This window comes from Ursus arctos, unplaced genomic scaffold, assembly GCF_023065955.2.
Source record: "Ursus arctos isolate Adak ecotype North America unplaced genomic scaffold, UrsArc2.0 scaffold_24, whole genome shotgun sequence".
Taxonomy (NCBI): domain Eukaryota; kingdom Metazoa; phylum Chordata; class Mammalia; order Carnivora; family Ursidae; genus Ursus; species Ursus arctos.
Window position 1 is genome coordinate 426,842 of NW_026622919.1, and position 22,988 is coordinate 449,829.

Consider the following 22,988-nt stretch of genomic DNA (forward strand, 5'->3'; position numbering starts at 1 on the left):
CAGATCGCCAAAGTCGGGGGCGAGGGGTGTCACAGCCATTGTTGGAAGGATCTAGAGACACCCAGAAACACCGCTGGGAGCACCCCTACAGTGCAGCCTCTACGGACAGTGACTGGCATCAAACAGGAAATTGAAAACATAAAGATCCAGCAAGCCCACTTTTGTTAATTCACTGAGACACAACCACAGAGTGAGAAATACCATGAGCAACAATGTTCCCTTCACATCACATATAACAGCAAAAGACGAGACAGAAGCCACAGGCCAGCAAATTACACTCTATGTCCACACAGGAGACACAGGACATGGAGAGATGTGCCGCAGGAGTGCTGCCCATCGGCACAGGGAGCGCACCCTCTGCCACGCAGGACAGTAAACCCCAGCCGTCTCCTGATCTCCCACAGCTGGACGGTCGTCCTCTGCTGACGAGCACGTAAGCCGTGACAACCTTGTGCACTGGGCGCCATCGCTCGGCGTGCCCAGAAGGAAGACAACATGCCCATCTGTGCGACACAAACTGACCCTCTCTAGAAGACGACCCAGGGAACTGAGGACGAGGACCCCCGGGATGGAACCAGGACACAAGAGCAGCCCTGAAAGACCCACGCCCTTGCGTTTCCTACTCCACAAACACACACTTGTACGTGTCGTTCCTCTAAAACCCTCCACTGCTTACACATACTGTCTGCACCGGCCATGCCATCCACACATCCCCGCCACAGACTGAGCCATCGGCCACATGCGTTACATGGTGGCTGAGAGACAAAGTGGATGGCACAGAGGGCTTAGAAAGGGGGAAACACACGGATGTTCCTGAATCCTGGGTAGGCACACATGTGCACATGCACGGGGTGAACACGGGTGCTGTGTGGACAGGCATGTGCTACAAGGTGCCAGACAGAGGAGGTGTTTGTTCTGGATGTGAAAGAAAGAAAAGCAGAGGCTTCTCCAGAGGTGAGTGAGACTGAGAGACCCTCTAACCCTGTGATGAAACAAATAAAGTCAGAAGGAAAAACAGAAAAACCAGGACAGTGCACAAGCTGTCAGAAAAGGAGCCAAGATGTGACCACAGGATCCCCATCACCAAAGGGCCCTGGGAACTGCCAGACCGGACTGCCCCAGGCCAGCATCCATGAACAGTGGCCTCACGGGAAGAAATGGACAGAGGCCAGCCACCTGAGTTCTAGTCGACCTCTGGCACCAACTGACAGCTGACCATGGGGAAGACACACGCCCGGAACCACCCCCCGGTGTACAGCACTCCCTGAGTGCTCAGGGTCTGCACGGAGACCAAGTGCAGAGCTAAAGAGGGTGTCAGCAGAGGGTAGCAGGCGAGGACCTGGCCAGTGTCGGGACAGTAAGAGCTGGGCCGCAGGGACAGCTGAGGGGATCGACAGCATGAGGAGTATTTGAAGGCTATTAGGGACACAGAAGTGACAGAACTAGGTCACCAAGCGGATGTGGGGAAGGAGACAGCAAGAGAAGCAAAACGGAGCTGACCGTGCGGGTGGCGTGCCATTCGCTGAGCTAGGAGGCAGGGAAGGAGACAGTTTGCTCCAAGGGCTCCTTAGTTCGAAGAACTTGTATGACAGGAATGTGCAAATTACTGGAAAGCAAAATACAACAAAATGTATTTCAAGAAGCATGCACAGGACTACAGATGTCAGAAATCTGCTAAGGAAACTTCCAGCAACAGGACACCCACAACAGAAAGTGCCAACGACCACTGGTTGTGTCCCAACAGGAACAGCCCTGTGTTCACATGTTGACGTCAAAGGGGCTCGAGTGACCACCAGCTGGTGAACGAGGGACAGGGCAGGGGAAAGCAGAACTCAGTAACACGGTGAAGCCAGGACACAAAAGCAAACGCACCTTGTGACTCCGTTCACACCAATTCCAAAGAAGGCAGACTCTGGGCACAGGAGGCGGCTCAGAGCTGCCAGGGCCCGGGATTGAGTGACTTTCTGGAGGGAAGCGCGCCCCTCGTTGACCGCAGTGGTGGCCACCCATCAGCCAAAACCCACATTTTAAATTGGTGAATCTTCCTATATGGAAATTATATGTAATAAAATAGGTGTACAGAAATAAACACGACTTTTCTAGAGGTTTAGTCTCAGGAATACACAGGATACTGAAAGGACAAATCACAGGCAAAAAGAAAACGTTTGCGGATTGTTTACCTGAAAAAGGACTTGTATCCAGACTATATAAAGAATTCTCAAATTCTCAGTAAGAAGAAAACTAACCCAATAAATAGGTAAAAGATTGATCAAAGAAGCTCCCGAGAGATGCTCAAAGCCGTAGGTCATTAGGAAAACACAGATGAAGGAGCTGCTCCTGGCCACAATTAGAAAGATGGGCCACAGCGAAGGGTGGCTGCCGGGGCCGTGTGAAACTGAGCCACTGCCTGGAAGTCTGTCTGGCGGTTTCTTAAAAAGTTAGGGTCCAGCTGTTCCATCCCTAGGCCCTCAACAAGCGAAAGCACCTGCCCACAGACAGGTGTGGACATGGGCGTTCACTGCTGCTTTATCTGTAGCTGCCCCAAACTGGAGACACCCAGGTGTGCCTCAACTGGGACAGACAAGCGTGGAACACTGGTCAGCAACCAAGGAATGAATGAATCATTAGCACACGACGAGTGAAAGAACCAGCACAAATACAGGGTGCACACCGTGTGATTCCATTCGCACCACTTAAGAAAGTGCAAACGAACTCAGGGAGCAGCAGACCGGAGCCACCCGGGGAGGGGGCCTGGGGGAACTCTGGTGGCAGCTCTTCCACCACCTGGGCGTGGCGACAGATCAGAACATACGTGTGAGACGGGCAGTGTCCTCGTGCTCTCAGAACTTTAACAAAGCTGTCGGAGTAAAAACAAAGGTGAGGCACCTGCTGGTACGCCCCACCTGACTGTCTTCACCTGCTGCTTTCAACTTGCTTCCATTCCTGTGTGTGCCAGAAACTCTGATCTCCAGAAGAATCAACTTGTGAGGGGTCCTGACCGACCTCCGCACTTCCAGTTGCCAAAACGCAGACCTCTCGAGCCGCGTCCCGTGACTCAGGATGATGCACACCCCTCACTATGGCTCAGAAGCCCCCCACTACAGCGAGCTGGGCCCCACTGACACTGGACCATTCCTCCTGGGCTGTCCCCCTCAGCACGGTTCCCTCTCCTCCTCCCATCCCACCCCCCACAGTAAATGTTCCACATTAAAATATATGTTCAAATATTAACAAAGAAAACAGAACAAAAGCAGGAAAGAACTGATAAGGCACAGAAAGCTATTAGATGTTCAGAAAAGATGGAAAGGATGCTAAAAATACAGTGTGTTAGTCAGACTCTTTGAGAAAGGGGCCAAATGTTATGTTTTTAAAAAAAAATCTATGCGTGCTGGTCATGGAGAAGAGTAACTCCCGCACGTCCTGCACCGGTGGGGAGTCTCTCCTTAGGGCGCAGAACGGTTAACGCACGTCCAGGGCGACGCGGCACGGGTGATACAGCGGGCCCTTCCCGTGCTGGCGCCGCAGCGAGGAGCTAGTAACGCAGCACGATGCCTCCCAGCACCCAAGTCGCGCAGGTGCACGTCTGACTCGGGTCCTGCAGCGCTGCTGGAGATATTACACATTCACCCCTGACCTGATTTCTCAAGTACCTCTTTTTTTTTTTTTTTTAAGATTTTATTTATTCATTTGACAGAGAGAGAGACAGCGAGAGAGGGAACACAAGCAGGGGGAGTGGGAGAGGAAGAAGCAGGCTCCCAGTGGAGGAGCCTGATGTGGGGCTTGATGCCAGATCACCGGGATCACGCCCTGAGCCGAAGGCAGATGCTTAACGACTGAGCCACCCAGGCGCCCCTCAAATACCTCTTCTTATTCGCATCTCATAAACAACCCAGAGACCCCTTCAACTTGGGAAGCACTATTTTACTGGAAAGAAAAAACAAACGAACAATCCCTTCTAAGCCACCTTTGTGGGTCTGCGGCAGCCGGAGGAAGCGTGGGGCGCGAAGGCGGCACAGAGGCAGCACCCACACAACAGGGAGGGCTGGGAGGAGGGGACGCCCAGAGACAGCACTTATTCTGGTTATCACGCTTGAAACTGTTAGCGCCCTTTAAAAAGCAAGCAGATCCCACACCCCTCCCCAGGCCACCCAGACCCGCCGTTGTCCCTTTGGATTAATTTGCATTTTCTAGAGTCTATGTAAACAGAATCCCACACTAGGCACCTGGTCCAATCACCGGGAAACACAAATTTCGGTCATGTAAATTATGTCTACTCTTAGTGACCTTTTCAGGGGAAAAGGAAAATTGTGGAGAATTTTCTGACATCTGCATCACAGGGAGTATCGTATTTTGTGACAAATTAACAACTTACCTTATAACCAGGAAACAGTTAGCTCTGTTGCCGACAGCAAAGTAGTCCGCTGCAGTCAAAATATCGATTCCGTGAGGGAAAGTGCCCTAGTCACAGAGTCAAGAGGGAGAAGACAAATGGCACAGGTGAGGGGAGGCATTTGCAGAAGGTCAACGGCCACGTTCATACCCACTCACACCTACGACAGAGGCACGCGGACAACTCACTGGCTGTCCATCTCACGCTGGACACTGTGTTAGTAGGATACGAACCACTTAAAAATATTTCATTATTTTTTTCAAACAACTCAAACATTTTCAATTTTAAAATGTTACCTTCTTCACACCCACACCATAAAAACAAACAAAACCCGGTCTCAACAGTACAGGCACACCTGATCCCATGCACATCCCAGATACTGCATGTGTTGTACACAGAAGGTCTGTGGCCATCCTGTGAGCCATTCTCCCAGCACCATTTGCACACTTCAAGTCTGTGTGTCACATTTGGGGAATTCTCGCAAACATGCAAACATCACTAATCACCTCATCCCAAGTCAGGGAGTTTATACGCCCTCCCCAGAGTGTGTCCCTGTTTACTTTGGCAAGTTCACATCCTTCTTCTCCAACGTTCCCACCAAACCGTAGGACACTGCCGTGTGCAGGGCTGGGGGGCACCCTGGGCCCACACAGACTCCACTTCCTTCCAAGTCTGTGTCTCTTAAACAGCTGCAAGGCTCCCCCGCGCCCTGTGCCATGTGGACACTGGTTTCACGGGAAACATCAGTACAGGGGAGGTGGGGTGGGTGAGGGGACACCCCCAGGAACACCAGCTCCGGCTGATCCCCTGAACCTAGACCATGGTTAAAGGCCTTTCCTCTCTCTGAAAGTCCACCCAACCCGAGTGTCCCCACAAAATGGGACACGGTGACAGCCAGGAACCAAAAGCACCCCTGGTCCAGACCACCTTGTGTCTGGAACAGGGCTCGGCCCAAAGCAGACTGGAAGCCGGGGTGGGGAGACACCTCTTTCTCCTGGACTCTGACTTCGGGGTGCCCAGAGCCCCTCAGTTCAGCTTCCAGCAGGTTCCTTCCCTGTCCAACCCCTTCCTTCGCCAGAGCAGCACTGCCTTCTGGAGCTCCCCACACTTGCGGCCCCGACACACTGAAGTTTTTCCCCTTCAGAGGTCAGCTGTCTTCTCCTAGGGAGCCGCTGTCTCCTAAGTTTCCAGGGCCCCAGGTGGACGTGGACTAAGGGACATCCACGGACACTGGCCCCAACCACCTCCGAGCCAGGGAAGAAGGGGAGAGACCCCGAGGGGCAGAGGTGCTAGAGGAGAATGAAGCACAAAGCAGCATGTGCCCTGCAGCCAGCTGTGGGAGCAGGACTCGATGGCCCTCCTGGGCCGATTCTGGGAGAACGTCCCACCAAGAACCAAAGGTCGCCTCCCCTGTGGAAGCAGAAGGGTCAGCCCTCATCCTGGCCTCTGGCAGCCCGGGAGAACGGCAACTAAACCGGGAGACCATGGACCCAGCGTGCAGAATCCAGGCCCCCGGGTCTGCAACGAGGGCCCTCATGGACACAGGGGGCACTTTCCCCACATAGGGGGCATTTTCCCCCCCCAAACACCCCAACACCAAGTCAAAATGTTTGTGTTTTACCTGAGGCTTCCCTCCCTGAGACCTGCCTCTCCCACTGCTGAGTGAGACTTCTACATGAGGCTCCCCTTAGGCCCTGCAGCCTGACTTCTGACCCCCAAGTCCCAGATGCCCATCACTGTCTCCTCTTGTCCCCCAGCACCATCTGCTGATGCCCTCGCCCACAATACACTCTTCAGCCCAGATCTTCCTCCTGGGGCGCTCACCAGAGCTCAGCTCAGTGTTCCCCCAACATGACCTGCCTCAGTGTTCCCCCAACATGATATGATTCTTCCCCAGGCTGGCCACACGTCCTAGTGTGGCCACCGGCACACGCAGTGTGAATGACTCGGTGATAAGAGCCACACCACCCAGCCAAGGCTGACCAGTCATGAGAGGTTCAGGACTAGGGGGCACAATGGGGTTGGTGGGTACAGAGAGAGGCCACAGGGTCAATGGCTTCCAGAAGCTGGCTCCTACCACACGTAGGATGGGCAGTGATCACATCTCTGTCCCTGAGAAGCCGGGCTCCTCCACCCACATCCCTCCCTCACCCACAGGCAGCTGCTAAAATCGGGTGGCAATGCGTAAGGCACTGACCTCTGACGTGTGTGTATGTGTGAAATACTTACACATTCGGGTTTCCCATAAAACACAATACTAACTGTTTAAAATTTGTGTCAACTCTCCCCTGGATAACATCATGAGTGGGTCTGTGACCACACATCACTGAGTTAAATATTAGCTTATTCTAGGTAAATTCTTTACCCTCATCTAACAATGCGAGGAGATAACAAGTTTGTAGCTTTCGGTATTTCTACTGCTAAAACTACAGGAAGTTTTAGGAATGAAGACTTCAAGAAGTAGCCATACCTGTCTTCCCACATTCTCCTGGAAAGCAGCCTAAGGAGAAGAAGAACAAACAGAGCAGGTGAGTTAGGTCTGCGCTTTGCTAAACACCAGGAGAGAAATTCAAAACCAACGCTGTGCCGCACAAATGACCCATGGCTTTATTTTTTTAAATAAAAGTCCTCATTGTTGGCAGATCAGAGCCTCCAGGGTAGTTGTCATTCTGTCTCTAGGTCCTGGTGCTTTTTTAAACCACAATTCAGTTTATAAAATCAGACACATCCTGAAACGTGTCCTTCGGATGTGGATGCCAAGCTTCTCACCGACGCCTAATTCAAGGCCCTAGATAGAGGCCTGAGAACAGAGTCAAATCAGTTAAATCAAATCCAACGCGAGACCCTCTTCCTGGGAACTCTGTGACAGCAGCTTCCAATGATGAACATAATGGCCCACCTCCTCCCGTTGCCTTCCCCAGGGGCTGTCATGGACAAGCCCTGAGCCTCCAACACAGGACCAGAGCTCAAAATATTTACTTAAACAGAATGAAGTGTCTTTAGGTGCTTTCTTTAAAATGCCTGCTCCCCGTCCCCGCTGGCCCCCGTCCCCGCTGGCCCCCTTCCCCGCTGGCCCCCTTCCCCGCTGGCCCGTCCCCGCTGGCCCCCTTCCCCGCTGGCCCCCTTCCCCGCTGGCCCTTCCCCACTGGCCCGTCCCCACTGGCCCCCTTCCCCGCTGGCCCATCCCCGCTGGCCCGTCCCCGCTGGCCCTTCCCCGCTGGCCACCGTCCCCGCTGGCCCTTCCCCGCTGGCCCTTCCCCACTGGCCCCCGTCCCCATTGGCCCCCTTCCCCGCTGGCCCCCATCCCCGCTGGCCCTTCCCCACTGGCCCCACATCCTGCACCCCCACCTGCTCTGCAGAGGGGTGACGGGCAGGCCGTCTGCGCAGTGACAACAGCAGGGCCTGTGCGCACGGGCAGTGCCTCCTTTCCCATCTACTACCCAGCTGGTGCCCCCAACTCCACTCTGCCCAAAGCAGCAGGGCTCAGAGTTCCCCAACAGAGCAGGACATCGAGCACAGCAGCACAGGCCACCACCTCACAGCCATGTGGTCAGCGTGCGACAGGTCTGAAGTCAGGGCAGCCTGGGAGGGCTCCCTGCCCACGGACGCAGCCCCTTCCCGTGGAGAGGAGCCTGTGGGGGCAGTTCACTGCGTACCTACAGGGCGTGAGAGGGAGCATATGCAGGTGTGCAGAAAGGAACTTGAGAAACCAAAGCACAGAGACTCGAGTCTGCCCCTTGCCAGCATCTCAAGCAGGTCCCACAGAAAACCAGAACCAGGGTGGTCTCCAGGCACAAGCAGACGGGCATTTCTCCCATGGCCCTCCCACAGCTTTCAAACTGGAAGGAGGGAGACTCACTTTTCACTACATACCATTTTGAACCTTTTGCTATAAATTCATTAAAGAAAATAAGAAACCAACCAAAAGGCAATGGAAATATGACAGAATGTCAATTTACATAACAACAAAATTTAGGAACCCATTTACCACTCTGATGACATCAAAAAGGTAAAAAGTAATACAAGATTTATGTGGAAAAACGAAGCCCTGGAACAGGTAAAGCAGTCCTGAAGAAGAGAGGGAAGGAATGGCTGTCCTCAGCATGGCGGCTGACTGCACGTGGACAGAGGACAGACACGGAGAGGGGTGGAACAGAATGGAAAAACAGAGAACGCCTTTACGACCGAGGGCCAGGCCAGAATTCTGAGAATGGACACTGAAAACACAATCCACATAAGAAAAACTGAAAAACTGGTCACGTCAAACTTTAAAACTCCTGCTCTGCGAAACGCCTTGTCAGGAGGCCAGAAGCCACAGCCTGGGAGCAGGCCCGGGAGCCATACGCCGATGAGGGAGCACCTCGCATCTGGAGCGTAACAAGCTCCACACTCGAGCACACACAGCGGCCAACGAGCAGGCAGAAGGCTCGAACAGACGCTTTACCAAAGGGGAGGCTCGGGAGCAACAACAATGGAGAGGTGCTCACCATCAAAGGGAGGCAACTTAAAAGCACAACGAGGGATCACTACACGCCTGATAGGACCATGTAACAAACACAGAATGCTGGCGAAGCTGCAGGAAGACGGGATCCCGGACAGACTGCCGGTGGGAAGGTGAAACGGCACAGCGCCTCGGAACGCTGGGCTAAACAGGCAACCACCATCAGCCTGCCACGGTCCTGCTGCATTCATCCAGAAAGAGAAGTCACAGTCCCACAAACACCCGCACACGAATGTTCACAGCAGCTTAATTCTTAAAACAGCACAAAACCAGACACAACCCAGAGCTCCCACAACATGCCAACGGTTCGAGGGACTGCGGCTCTGCCACCACCAGGAGCTGACCAGCAAGGGGCAGGACGGACCTGCGAGGAACACAGCGGTCCTAAGAGTCCCACGCTGCACGACTCCATCCATGCAACAGCAACACAGAAAGTCAGAAAGTAGCAACACAGAGGGTTAGACACCAAACATCTTTTAGCTAAATGTGGCCTTTAAGGAGACTTAGTGTAACTGCGGATGAAGCACGGCTCGCAGGCTCCGTCTCCCTCCTCACCCTGACCCTCGCATGAGGAAGCACGGGGCCACCCATCTGCACCACTCCTTCCTTCCCAGCTCGGGACAAGTCTTCTCAAAATGTCGACACATTTGCAGGCCAGGTGGGTACCTTCCAACGTGGAGAGTAATGAACACTAAACAGCTACATAACTAAGTGTTCACGAATGTGTTTACCCTAATCAACCAGTCAGGCCTCCGTTCGCCACCCCACTCAGATCCTCACGAGGTTGCTGTGAAGACTGAACACAGCACTCATCAACGCCCCACGGTGCCTGGCAAACTCACATTTCTACCATCACCAGCACAGACCTGGAGGCACGTCGCGACACTGCAGGCAGGAACTGGTGACACGGGAACCGCAGGACGCAGAGGAAGGTCCAAAGGGACACAGCAGCTCAAACCCTCTCTGTGCCCACGCCCTCTGGGTGGCCCTGTGGTCCCTGGGTGAGCAGGGTAACCTCGTCCTCGGGCGAGCGCATGGCCCCAGGGCCTCCTAACCTCAGCAGGGAATGACCCACCACAGAGAGCATGAAACATGGGCACAAGCAGGAGCCAGAAAGGGCAAAACATGCCTTTATCTGTGGAGGCAGCGCCGGGGAAGGGAATTCATTCCGAGTTACCACCTACTCAGTCCTCAGCTTTTCAAGTGAGCTTTAAACAAATGCCTCTCTTACCCTCACTTCTAATCTTACAGCTGCTAGGTAAGCAGCTGTATATAGATGATGTCCTATGCAAAGAATCTCCTGCTAATTTTGAAGGATTTTAATTCCAACTTGAAAAACAAACAAAATGATTTCTGGTTTTTTTCACCCTTTCCTCAGGGTTTATAAACGTATCAGTGCTTTGATCTCACTGCTGCTTCCCATTAAAATGTTTGACTTTACAGTAAACAAAAGAAATGTACTACTTCTTAAGTCCAGACTTAACAAAAAATGATCATGGTGTTTGAAAGTGTCTTACGATTATGGCCAGCAGGTAAATGTCAGGGCAGCGATGCGAAGGCCTCTCAAGGAATCATGGGGCTTCCTACTGACACTCCAGACAACAGAAACAAAACTGCATGAACACAGAAGAGACTGACTTTGCTGGCAAACTCTCTCTTGAGACAAAATTTTGAAGGGCCCAAGGCCCAGCACCTCTTATGTCAGACCTATTTTGGGTACAGAGAGCAGGCAGTCAGGCAGGCACTGTCCAGGGTCACAGGAGACTCTCCAACCGAGCTCCCGCACACAAGGGAGGCCCACGCTCCGCCGGCATCATCCCAAGCAAAGGAAGCAGGTGCCATGCTGGTCCCCGGGTCCACAGTCACCCACTCAGGAAACATGCATCTGTGGAGCACCTACCACGTGTCAACAGCAGTGCCAACCATCCTCATGGTGACATGGGACGGAGCACAGCATGAGAAGTGGCAGAGGGAGTGCTGCCCCCCACCCCCCGTGTCCTGTCGCTGCATCTGACAGCTTAGATGGACAGAGAAGTTCCTTCACTAGAAAGAACAGACAAGCTAAACAAACTGAATTAATAACAAAATACTTCCAAAGAAACAAGAAACTAAAAACAGAACAGGCCCAGATGGGTTCACTGATGATTTCCACCAAACATTTAAAGTAGAAACAAAGACAGGGCACCTGGGTGGCTCAGTGGGTTAAGCATCTGCCTTCGGCTTGGGTCATATCTCAGGGTCCTGGGATCAAGCCCCACATTGGGCACCCTGCTCAGCAGGGAGCCTGCTTCTCCCTCTCCCTCTGCCGCTCCCCCTGCTTGTGTGCTGTCAATCAAGTAAATAAATAAATAAAATAAAGTAGAAATAAAGTAATAGCAATCTTTTTTTTTTTTTAATTTTATTTATTCATTTGAGAGAGCATGAGATAAGCAGCAGAGGGAGCAGCAGAGGGAGAGGGACAAGCAGACTCCCCGCTGAGCAGAGAGCCCGGCGCAGGGCTCGATTTCAGGATCCTGAGATCAGGACCTAAGCCAAAGGCAGACACTTAACCGACTGAGCCACCCAGGTGCTCCACGGCAAGCTTTTAAAACTACTTCTACAAAATACAAGAGGAAGAGCTTGTATTCCCAATTCCTTCCATGAGGCCAGATTACCCTAATTCCAAAGCCAGAGAAAAACATCACAACAAACGGAAACGACAGTCCAATATCCCTTACGAATACAGACTCAAAACTCTCAACAAAACTTTGGCAAACTGAATCCAGCAACATAAGAAAAAGGATGATACCAAGACAAATGGGACTTAACCTGGGAATGTAAGGTTGGTTTAATACCTGCAAAATCAATTAATAGGACACATCATATTAACAGAATACAGCACAGAACCACTTGACCATGTCAAAAGCAAACATCCATTCATGATTAAAACAAAAAAAACAAAAAAAAAACCCTCACAACAAACTAGCAGCACTTCCTCAACCTGCTAAAGCGTATTTACAAAACCCTGAGAGCAACCACCACACCCGACGGTGAAAGCTGGCCTGTCCCTGAGACTGACAGCAAGGCAGGGTGTCCCTTGTCCCCACCTCTGCTCAGCACGGTACCTGCAGCCCCTCTTACCAGCACACTTAGGCAAGAAAAAGAAAAGCCATCAAGACTGGAAAGCACCAGTAAGCTTCTCTTTTACTCACAGATGACAAGAGTCTGTATGCAGAGCCATAAGGAGCACATACACCCCAGACCTGAGCTCACACACACCAGTAAGAGGGAGGTGAAGGCCCTGCCATTTCCCACACCTTCCTCCCAACAGAGCCAGCCACGGGTGCAGACCCCACTGGCCATTCCCGCCTCGGAGCCGCCAGCCCCACAGGAACCCCAAGACAAGACCCGGAAACTGGGTCCACACCCCACGGCCCATGTGTGGTGCCAGGTGCCCTGGAAAGGATGCCCTTGAGAGCTGAAGCCCTGGCCTGGGAATGGCAGGACAGAAAAAGAGAGCTGTGGCCGAGTGCTGCCTGGCCTGGCTTCCTCCCTGTGGGAAAGAAACTGCTGGCATTTCTGCAGGAGCAGCAGGAACCAACTGCAATTGATCCAGCAGGGCCCACCCCTCAAGAACTATGCACGTGGGTACCTTACCTGTGTAGCCATGCCACTGCCTACTACCCATCCTTTCCCACCTAATCCAGGTACTTCCCTGGCCCCCAGCCACTCCAGCCTGCACTGTCCCAGCTTGAGTGTGACACTAACAATCCCAAAACGTGTTCCCAGAGCACATGGGAGCATGCCCAGCATGGCACTGATTCTCCCAAACCCCCCATCCCAGGGCAGGGCACCACGTGCCGAAGGCAGTCTGAGCGCACTTATGTGTCCTACCATCGAGTCCTACCTTTCACCTCCGACCCAGCCAGGCACAAGCCCAACTGCTGGCCTGCGCCCTCTCCCACCAGCCGGAATCTCCTCCACGGTATCTTTTTCCGTTAATTGTTAATAACCTTACTGAAGCGAATGTTCAAACTCTGAATGTGGATTTCGGCGAGCGGCTCTCAGTCTCTCCTAGCAGACACCTTCTTCTCCTCATCCGTCTCACAAACTCGCACAACCTCCCCCTGGACCAGCCCGTGGGGTACAGATGCCTCGTCCACCCTCTCTCTACCACCAGTCGCTAACAGCGTGTGTCTGCTCCCCTCTGGACACCTAAAATCAGCTTCGGCCCCCCTGTCTGTGGGCAGAGCCCTCCGGATCAAGGCCCTCCCATGGTTACCTGCCCGTCTCCCTGGGGCTCGCCCATTTCTGAGCCAGGAAGGCCACCTCCCCATGATGCAGTGAGGCCCCCCAGGGCAAGGTGGGTAGCTCTCTCCACGTCCCAGCTGGGGGCCCTCAATCCAACCCCTCAGTCCAACCACCCACAGAACACATTTATGTCCCCTACACCCCCATTTCTGACAACACAGAGTGCTCACAGAAAACCCTCTCAGGCCCCAGTGCCTCTCAGGCTGGACCCTTCTCCTGCAGGTCTCCCATTAAAGTGAACCATAAGGAGACCAAACCTTGGCCATCACCAGGGTCCTCCTGGCTTCACCTCCCCCACCAGCCACAACCAGCTACACCCCCACATTTTTCTCAAAGCACAGCCTTTCTGTCCATGTCCATTCTTCACCTCTTAAATCTTGGGGAGCTGCTTGTCTGTACCTGAAACTAAGGCTCCTGTCTCCAGACGGTCTGTCGCCTCAGCTACCAGGCTCTGCTGCTGAAGGGACTCTTGGCTCTGGCTTCTGGTCCCTCAGCACCTACACCAGCCCATGTCTGAGCCTGATCTAAGTGACTGACCATCAGTAAGACAGCCCTGTGTGAAGCCCGGGCACAGCCATGACGTCACCAGCGAGCATCCCAGGGACAAGGCCTGGCAGCCATCATCTCTAACAGCATCCACAGGAACCCCCGAAGCAGAGCTTGGGGCCACAGCCCAGCTCTGTCGGAGGAGCAGTGGGATGTTCAAGCAGACTCCCGGTCAGTGTTGCCTGCTGAAAGTGCTTTGCACACAGAATGCACCCCAAACATGACCAGGCTCTGGGGGGGGGGGGGCAGGCACTAGTGTTCAAACACAGGAAGGCCCACTGGGACTGCCAGGCACGTCCAGTGAGGCTCCAGGCCCAGCGCGACTGCGTGAAGCTGAGCTGACCTCTGCTTGGCATCGACTCCTGAGGCTCAAAGCCACCTGCTCTGCCGTCACACTCAGGTCACACACCCGGAACCCACTTTCTTCTCCTTCCCCGGAGCACAGGCTACCTTGAGCTGAGTCTGGTCATCAGGCACTACGTCATCCACTCACAACGCTCGAGATGGCTGCATTTCTCGGTGTGCTGGAGGTGGGGCATTTAATCCTGACCCCGCTTCACAGGCTAAAGACCACTCCCTTCCCCCTGAAACTGGGAGGCAATGTGAGCTGGCACTCTGCTGAGTGGCTGCCTAGGCACTGTACATGGGCAGCGTCCACGAGTGCGTGGCCTGCTCAGCAGAGCAGGGCACGGTTCAGAGCCCATCCACACCGTCAGGAAAAGGAACAGAATAAGAGAACTCACAGAGGCCGCTCTCCTGCAGTTTATGTTTCGGTCAAACACTGTGGCAATCACCAGAGCGCTGTGAAAAAGAGGAAAAACGGTTAAAAGGAAATCTGTGAAGAACAGAGACCCTGCCGCATGACTTGGGAGCCTCTTCCATTTGCTCAGTGCATGCTGTGTGCGAGCTCCCAGCACCACAGGCGGCTGACCCTGGTCCACCAAGCCACGTGAGGCACGCACACCTGAGTGCCAGGGAAGTCACAGGGAGAAGAGCTGCCGGACACAGGGGCCTGGAAGGCAGATTGTGCTCAGCCTGCTCTGGGGGAGCCCAGAGGATGAGAACCAGCCACGCTTGGGGGGAGGGGAGAAGCAAACAGGCAGGGCTGACGTGGACACGGATGCTCGGGACCAGGCAAGAGCTCCCCAAGATGGACAGTGAGCACACAGGGTCGTCCACAGGCAGCCAGTGGAGCCTCTGGGCCCTGCCCCTGCTGAGAAACCCAACCAAGTGCAAAAATCAGCTATCAGGGTCACACAAAGTCCTCCAGATGGCCATGCCCCCACCCCCAAGCCAACCACAACCGTGCTCTGAGAAAAGGAAGCCTTTTCCAAGCTCATAACATTCATCAGACTTCATTTAAACCCCTCTTCGTTAGGTCATCACACTTAATTATTACTGATAAAACAGAAACCACTCATTTGACTTTGTGAAGTTTTAGCAATGAAAACAAAGGATTTGGGGCAGGAGTGGAGACAGTGTTCGTTCTAAGGATGACGCGAGAACTCGCATCCCCTGCCAGCCCAGAGAAAATGCTTTTAAAAAGGGGTATTTCAGACACACGGAGGCCACCTCAAAGCAACATCACCCGTCCTCCCCAATAGCTGAGGGCCTGACACGACCCACTCCTATTTCTACATCTCAATCCTCTTCCTCCCTCCAAATCCCTGGGACATCTCTTCGGCACATCCACACTTCCCAGCTCTCCCAGCCTAAACAACGACCTCCTGAACCCGACCAATCCCTCGAGCTGCACCACGTCCGTCAATACCGAGTGGCAGCACATCAACGCCCCCTGGCACAGATCTCCAGGTGGTGATCCCAGAATCTGTGAACATGTGGCATTACCAGGCAGAGGGCAGTTAAGGCTGCAGGGGCTGGTCAGGGAGGCTATGTCAATAGACCCCACACAGTCACAAAGGCCCTGGGACTGGAAGCAGGAGGCAGAGGAGACCCAAGAGACACAGCCTGAGGACTTGGCCTGAAGCTACCATCTCTGAAGATGGAGAAAGGGCCACAAGCCAAGGAACACGGCAGCCTCTAGAAGCTGGAAGAGGAATGGATTCTCCCCCAGAGCCTCCAGAGGGAACCCACCCTGCCGATACCTTGGTTCTAGCCCACTGAGACCTGAATCAGACAAGTTACCTCCATGCCCACACTGCGAAACCCTCCTGCGTAGTAAGAATGAATAAAGCATCAACTCACGAGAAAACCCAGGTGAAGCTACGTGCGTTCTGCTAAACGGAAAGTCCACATATTCTATGTGTCCATACAGAAGACATTCTAGAAAGGGCAAAACTATAGGGCCCAAAGCCAGTGTGGTCGTGGCCAGGGGGCAGGGTGGCCGACTACCAAGGGCAGAGGGGGGGACCCAGGGAAGACAGAACTACTGTTTGGGACCATAGTTGTGGTACCCAACTCTGAATCTCTCAAAACCCACAGAACGGTAAACAGCAGGAGGGAACTTTATTGCAGCAAATGTAAAAGATCCATCAGGAAGTGGGGGACCCCGACAGTCAAGGGCATGCGTCTGTTACACAGAGCAGCACCACAGCAAGGGCCAGCTTGTGTGACCCTTGACAGGGCGGGAGAGATGTGCCCCTCGTAGGCTGTGGGCTAGCAGATCTGGAGACACTGCATGCGGACAAGTAAACACACAGCCACGAACGAGAGCCAGGAAGAGGGAGGGAGAGGGAAGAGAAGAGAAAGCTAGGACAACGGGGTGCTGGGCTGTCGTCGCACAGTCCGCACGGACGCAGGGACTCTGGCTGGAGGCACGCTTGGTGGGCGCTTGTGCATCGGAGAGTAAGCAGAGTCCGGATCTCAGATCCCAACACAAACCCTTGGAAGCAGCTGATTTCTGGGCTGGGCCAAGGGAACAAAAGATAAGCCTGGAGAATCTTGTCATGCTAGAAAACCAGAACCTATTCAAAAAGATGAAAGTCCCAGTCCCACTGAAAGGACACAGCAGCCAACATGAAACTACTCCCAAAGGCCAACGGCAGAGCCATCTGAACAGCATAACCAACAAGGGTTAGACGACAGGCCCAGGGGCAAATGAAACCTCCAGGAGCCCACACAGACATCCACAGATCATGCAGTGGGTAAAAGGGGAGAAGAACGCCTTTTCCTTATGAGAGAACAGCCAAGAGAGTCCCTGGGAATACATGTCACGCATAAAGGAAGACAATCCCAGTAGCTTGACAGACCCCACCTCAACCAGAGGACCAAGGGCCGCATCCCCCACACTGAGTCTGGGGTGGGCCCCAGCCAAGACGCCACCAAGGCCACCACCACAGACTGGCTGCAAGCGAGAAACTATGGGGCGTGCATTTCCCACTGTGGGTGCACTTGGTGACAACACGAGGGGAGCTGGTGAAGGGCCCACGGGAGACTTTCCTACTCTTCTTATAACTCTCCTTTAAGTCTCAAGTTGGTTCAAAATTAAAATTCTGAAAAGCAACTAAACATCTGAAGATTTCAGTGTCTTGGGTCCTTTCACTGGCGAAGCCAAAAGTTCAGCAAAACTCTCTCACCAGAGCTTATTCCCTTTCTCCTCTAAACTCCTGACCACAAACTACAGACGAAATGAGATTTAAAAAACACTGGGCTTAAAAGAAAAGTCACCTATTGCAACATCACACTGGCTTTTGTTAATAAAATCGTAGAAATCATTAAACTCATGGAGATGTGTTAATGTGATCTCTCAATAACTAAAACTTACATAACTGCTGTTCTTTACAAAAACATGTGTGGTATGCGTTCCTAAACATATTCTCAGAATTAATGGAAATTTCACTACTACTGTTTACGTTTAACAAGAGCTGCTTTATCATAATCCATAAGATCATATGTATTCCAGGAAAAAATATTCACAAGATTTTCTGCTTCAACATCTGACACAAGAAAAATGGAAACTTACAACTTCACTGACTCTGGGTCCAGGCAATACTACCAAAAGTTCGCATTTTATATTGAATTCTTAAAATTTCCTATCAATCTATTTGTCCTAAATCATAATTTTCAAATTATGGAACACTGATTAACGAGAGAAAGGCACAAATGTCGAGAAGAACTGTGAAACCACCCCATAAGCCAGCCAGAACCCCTTTAAGGTTACTCCTAAGTGATGGGTCCATTTCAACAATTCCGGGCCCTTCCCACCCGTCTGTGGACATGCTGGCCCCACTCAGGGCAGGCTGAGTCCACTTCCAACCAGGCTCCTGTTGGTGCAGCCAAGGCCCCTGAGACAACTCGCAGGTTTGCTGTGAGTGTTCTCACAAGGCCAGCGCGGCGGACAATGAGTCTGCTCTGAGGGGCTGGTGGGGGAAGGGGCCCCATGAAGACAGCTCAGCTTCAAGCCTTCAAGTTCGTGTTGCGACCGAGCCAAAGTATTAACAGATGGCTCTGGAAGGTGGCTTCTTGTTTTGCCATGTATGTTAGCTACTTCCCTCCCTTCCAGCCGGCTCCGAAATAACCACAGCAGGCAGCCACCGGGGCTGGGTGTCCACGTGGTGGCCTGAGGGCCCCTGCAGAACAACAAGACACGGGCTCACACTGGCCCGAGCTCAGCCTCACATGGGTCAGTAGGACCCAGAGCCTCCAGCTAGGAGGGGAGTTGTGACGAGGCCCAGCGCACACCATGCAGCTCCTGTCTTAACTGGCCACAGAGTGACAACGTATCGAGACCATGCATCACAGGAGCCCCAGAAGGTTCCATCTCTAAGTAACCCTGAGCAGAACCAACTGTGCGTGGCACATGTGCCCGGCTCTGGGCATGAGATCCCCCGCGTCCTGTTGGTGAGCACACACTACGGTGTGGAAAGAAGGAACGAAGGAACGAAGGAACGAAGGAACGAAGGAACGAAGGAACGAAGGAAGGAAGGAAGGAAGGAAGGAAGGAAGGAAGCTGGCCTCCCACACAGCTGGCCTCCGAGGGGCTGTGTTGGCTGCAGTCTGGGAGCCTGGCCGTGGGGCCTTGCACACGGCCTCAACTTTAGTCACGTTACCTTCTGCATTCACAAGTAAACGGCTGAAAACACTCCCTGATTTATCAACATTCTACCAAACTTAACAAAACAGAGTAGGAAAAATATAGCAGTACCCCTTAAAAACCAACTTTTAGCCGTATACAGGCTCTGAGGTTAATTCAAGACATCAACTGTGTGGGTAGCTATGTATATAACCAGATTCTAATACCATTCTGACTAAAATTCTATACTACTCTAATTTCACACTTTCAGAACAAAACTGGCTTATCGAGAAATACTAGCATGTTTCAAACAAACACAGGTCTGATAATATTGACCAAATATAATTATGGAAGCTCCCACAGGCCTGAGGTCCCCTTTCCTCAGCTGGACAAAGCCGAATACATGAGTCACCAGCCCTCCTTCCACACTCAGAAAGGGGACGTGAAGAGTGGCCCCAGGCCAGCCACGCACGCTGCCTGCCGGGCCTCAGTCGGGCTGGAACGCGTCGCCAGTGTCTTCACCTGTTTGCTTTCGCTGGAGGAGCGTATATGATACTTCACCAGGATTTCCCAACACAGAGAAATGGTCCGTGTCAAACAGAAAGGGACTTTTCTTTCTTGTCCGCGCCAGGGGGAAGCTGCATGCCTCTACCTGCCCTGAGCTCCAGGCACCTGGTTTTCAACGGGTACAGCAAAGAGCAGATCTCACCCCAAACTCAGTTAACCTGTAGAATGTTTTATAGTAAAAAAAAAAAAAAAAAAAGGCAAAATACACTGTTTTTACCCTAAGTAACACACTGATCCTGTCATTCTGAAGTAAAGGAACTTTATAGATAAACACCAGACTAATTATTTATTATCCAGCCACACTGTTTGAAAGTGCAAATCACATCGTTTTTTGAGTAAAACGCAGGACCTGCCCATGACTCAATCTTCCTTCCCTGAGTCGTAAGAAGCAACGCTCACACCGGTTAACAACGTGGTAAAACACAAGAAACTTCTGAGGCACTTTTATGTCCCCGCAGAGCCACAGTGGAGGCTGAGTGGCGTTTACCGGGCGGACAGGAGAGCGCACTCTGGTCACTAACCACCATTTAACTTTTCTTGAAGAACAAAAGGGTTATCTTCCCTCTGGAAGTCTGCCATTAAGAATCGCTGAGTGAGAACAAGACGTAGCTTTGAGCAATGCTTGCCATTTCCTGATTTTTCAGGACAATCTTGCCCTCGAGGAAGAGATCTGGGACTCTCAATCCCCAGGCCCTGCCCACGCTGCGAGCCGCTTGCCCGGCCTGCTCCGCAGGCTGAGTGGGCGCTGCCGCTGGCGCAGGAGGGCCCTGCGGGGCTGATGTCAACAGGGGCTTGGCTTACAAAGGAGTTTCAGGTGAGGAAATCACTAGAAGGTGACAACCAACGCACACGCTGGCAACAGCCGGCTCCTTTTTCTTCTTCTTCTTGCAAATTAGCTCCTGATGACCAGTGAGAAGGCATTTTATGGGTAACGCACAACCATTCGGGGCCATTTTAACTTTGTGTTTCACTGTTCCTAAATTACAAGTGGCTTTTCAGGAAGGCCTATTTACTTTTCCCCAAAATAATTATTCAGTCTCTTAATCTGCGTATAATGCTTAAGAAATACGGGTTTTTTAAACTGACCATTTCAAAACATGATTGAATCTACCTAAAAAACTGCCTTTCTGATATTTGTAAGACCGAGAGGGTCAGTGCATATTCACCAGGAGGGAGAGAAGCTCCACATTCCTTCGGGAGGTGAGCCTGTCTCACAGCCGTCCGAGGAGGTGAGGGCCACAGACTGACCCTCTACCTGGGCTCCTGCCCTGAACCCAGGCCCCCTTCTCACTGTTACTACCACCCCAGTTCCTTTCATTAGGCATTGCTACTTCATTTCCACAATTACATTCTGATCTCAACTGTCTACTTTTGCAGGATCCACTGGAGAGTTTGTGAAAGTACAATTAAAGATATCATGGTTTTATCATGAGCCAGGATTAATGGGTTTAAAAGCTGACAATTAAAATGTGGTCACTTATTACAAACTGAGGGAGGCAGGTCTCGAAGGACACACCCCAACCGATACTCCTGGGGCAGGGAGGCGCATGCCGGCAGCGTCCGCCAGGCTCCCCAGCACCATGACTCACCTCCCAGCCCGCCCTCCCGCCCCCGGATGCCCACAGTCCAGATGGACGGGAAGAGCTAGAGCACAGGTTCCCTCAGAACCTGACAAACTAGCCTGAAAGCCTGCTGGGCGCAGCTCCAAAGGGCACCGGCTCATCTAATCCTGAGATGGGCACCGGGAGAGGGGACAAGAGGGGCCTTTCTCACAGAAACTCCCAGGTTAATTAGGAGAAATCAGGAAGGTAATGAACCAGGAGTCTTCAACCCCCCCCACCCCCCCACCCCACCCCCGCCGCTAGCTACCGGTCTCCATGTGTGTGATCCCAGCAATTACTTGGGCATGCCCAGGGAGTGAGAGAACCCAACCTCCCCGAGATCGAAGAACACGCTGGAACCCAGGGAGCTTCTAAGGAGAGACGCTGGCCTCTGCCACAGTCACTGCTCTCAGGTCCTTCACGCTCAGTGAGTTGCTCAAAATGAGTCCCAGCTCAGAAAGGTCAGCGTTCTTAACACCCACCTTTACACCCTCCCAACACGTCCCAGACACATGGTGGGACCCTGCAAGATCCTTCCCCAAGACTCCCAAAGAAGGGACTCCGCTCCACCCTCTCTGCCACAAGCAGTCTGCAAAGGCGCACTCGCTCCAACGAAGGCAAACTGACCCGGGCAGACGGACCAGTGGTCCCTTCAAAGCCCTCCCGCCAAGTGTCACTTACCAGGAAGTGAGTCAAGAGACTGGGACCCTCCCGTGGTGCAGAGCCAGCTCACTGGGCCCCAAGCCTGTCTTTCCTTTTCTGAACAACGGATGGTGACCCTGGAGTAAGGTGTGCCGGTGCCCCTCCGCCTCTAAAAACGCAGAGGCTTTGTGTGGGAAGCACACTCTGGAGAAAGGAGCTCACTGGCTGCTGCGCAGGCCACTGGCAGGCTGGTCCAAGCATCTAGGGCCTGGGACCCACAGACTCAGGCTGACCCCCAACTTCTACACCCATGACACGCAAAGGCCACGCTTAACGTTTATCAACATCTTTCCGTTCACTGATGTTTTTCTCTATGACATCAGAGACCAGTAGCAACAATAAGCTCTGAAGTCTCAGAAAGCAGACTTGCCTGCGGTTAGAAGAGCCTCCCTGCCAAAAGCCCAGAGCCCTGGCAGAGAACCCTGGGCCCACACATCAGAGGGGACATTAGAGTTGGGACCCCCTAGTGCCATAGGAAGCTTTCCCCAAAGTGCAGAACGGTGAGCGTGATGGCCCCTTGTCCTTCTGTATGGCTCTGGACGTGCAAGGCTCCTGCTCTCCAGGTGAGCAAAGCCTCACTCTGGTCCCATTTCCTTTGGCAACCACTTAGCCCTGGGCCCTGCTTCTCCCATCAGGCTGGACCAAAGAGGATCCCTGGAGAAAGCAGGGACACAGATTCCTGTGAAGCTTACAGTTCTCAGACAAATGTTACACTGAAAAACAAGTGTGTTAGGATTGTCTGCACCCTGAAATGGGAACAACCACGTAAGGAGCCAGGTCCCCCTGAAGCAGTGTGTGTCTGCTGCAGAGGAGACCGTCGGGACGTCTCAGCACAGAGGCAGGCCGCACCCTCGTGCAGCACTGGGCCTGGGCATCCGCCTCCGGCACAGGCCTGACCTAGCACCTGTCTGCTGTGAGACTCTGGGCAAGTGTCCTGAGCACTGTCCCTTGCTTGTCCTCAATGGAATGGGAAGAACCACAGCCCCTACCCACACCTCACAGCATGAGACAGTACCAACCTAAACAAGTCTGACTGCCCTGTGACTGACGTTAATAATAAGTATGTTTTTTGCTTTCATTCTCTAGTTACAGAAGAACTTCCAAGAAGTTGAGGGGCAGGACAAGAAAGCAGCGGGCAGTGCCTTCCCTCAAGCCAGTTTACAGTGCAGCGGAGAGCAAATGCAGCAGGTGGCCAGTGGGGGACAAGGTGTAGGCAGGAACCAGGCGCTGGCAGTCTCCCCAGGCAGCCTGACCCTCGCTGCTCCTTGAGGATCACAAGCAGCCGAGGCTATGGGCAAGTGAGGGGCACAGGTGCACGCAGCCTTCCTCCACCCCCTGGGCCTCCTGGCCTCGGGCCGGCTGCTCCACAAGACAGCATCTCCTAGGCCACAGCCCTCTTGCTCCGCCCTGTACTTCCCC

The 22,988-nt window shown here is 52.9% G+C and overlaps 1 protein-coding gene across 1 annotated transcript in view; it reads right to left on the reverse strand.

Annotated features, from left to right (window-relative positions):
• Positions 1-22,988, reverse strand: part of TBCD (tubulin folding cofactor D) — a 160,652-nt gene that overhangs the window by 47,968 nt on the left and 89,696 nt on the right. The window contains exons 15-17 of the mRNA XM_026483785.4: positions 14,471-14,528; positions 6,861-6,890; positions 4,373-4,458 (exon numbers count right to left, since the gene is read on the reverse strand). Of these exons, the coding sequence (XP_026339570.1) occupies positions 4,373-4,458; positions 6,861-6,890; positions 14,471-14,528 (174 nt within the window). The remainder of the gene's footprint in view (positions 1-4,372; positions 4,459-6,860; positions 6,891-14,470; positions 14,529-22,988) is intronic.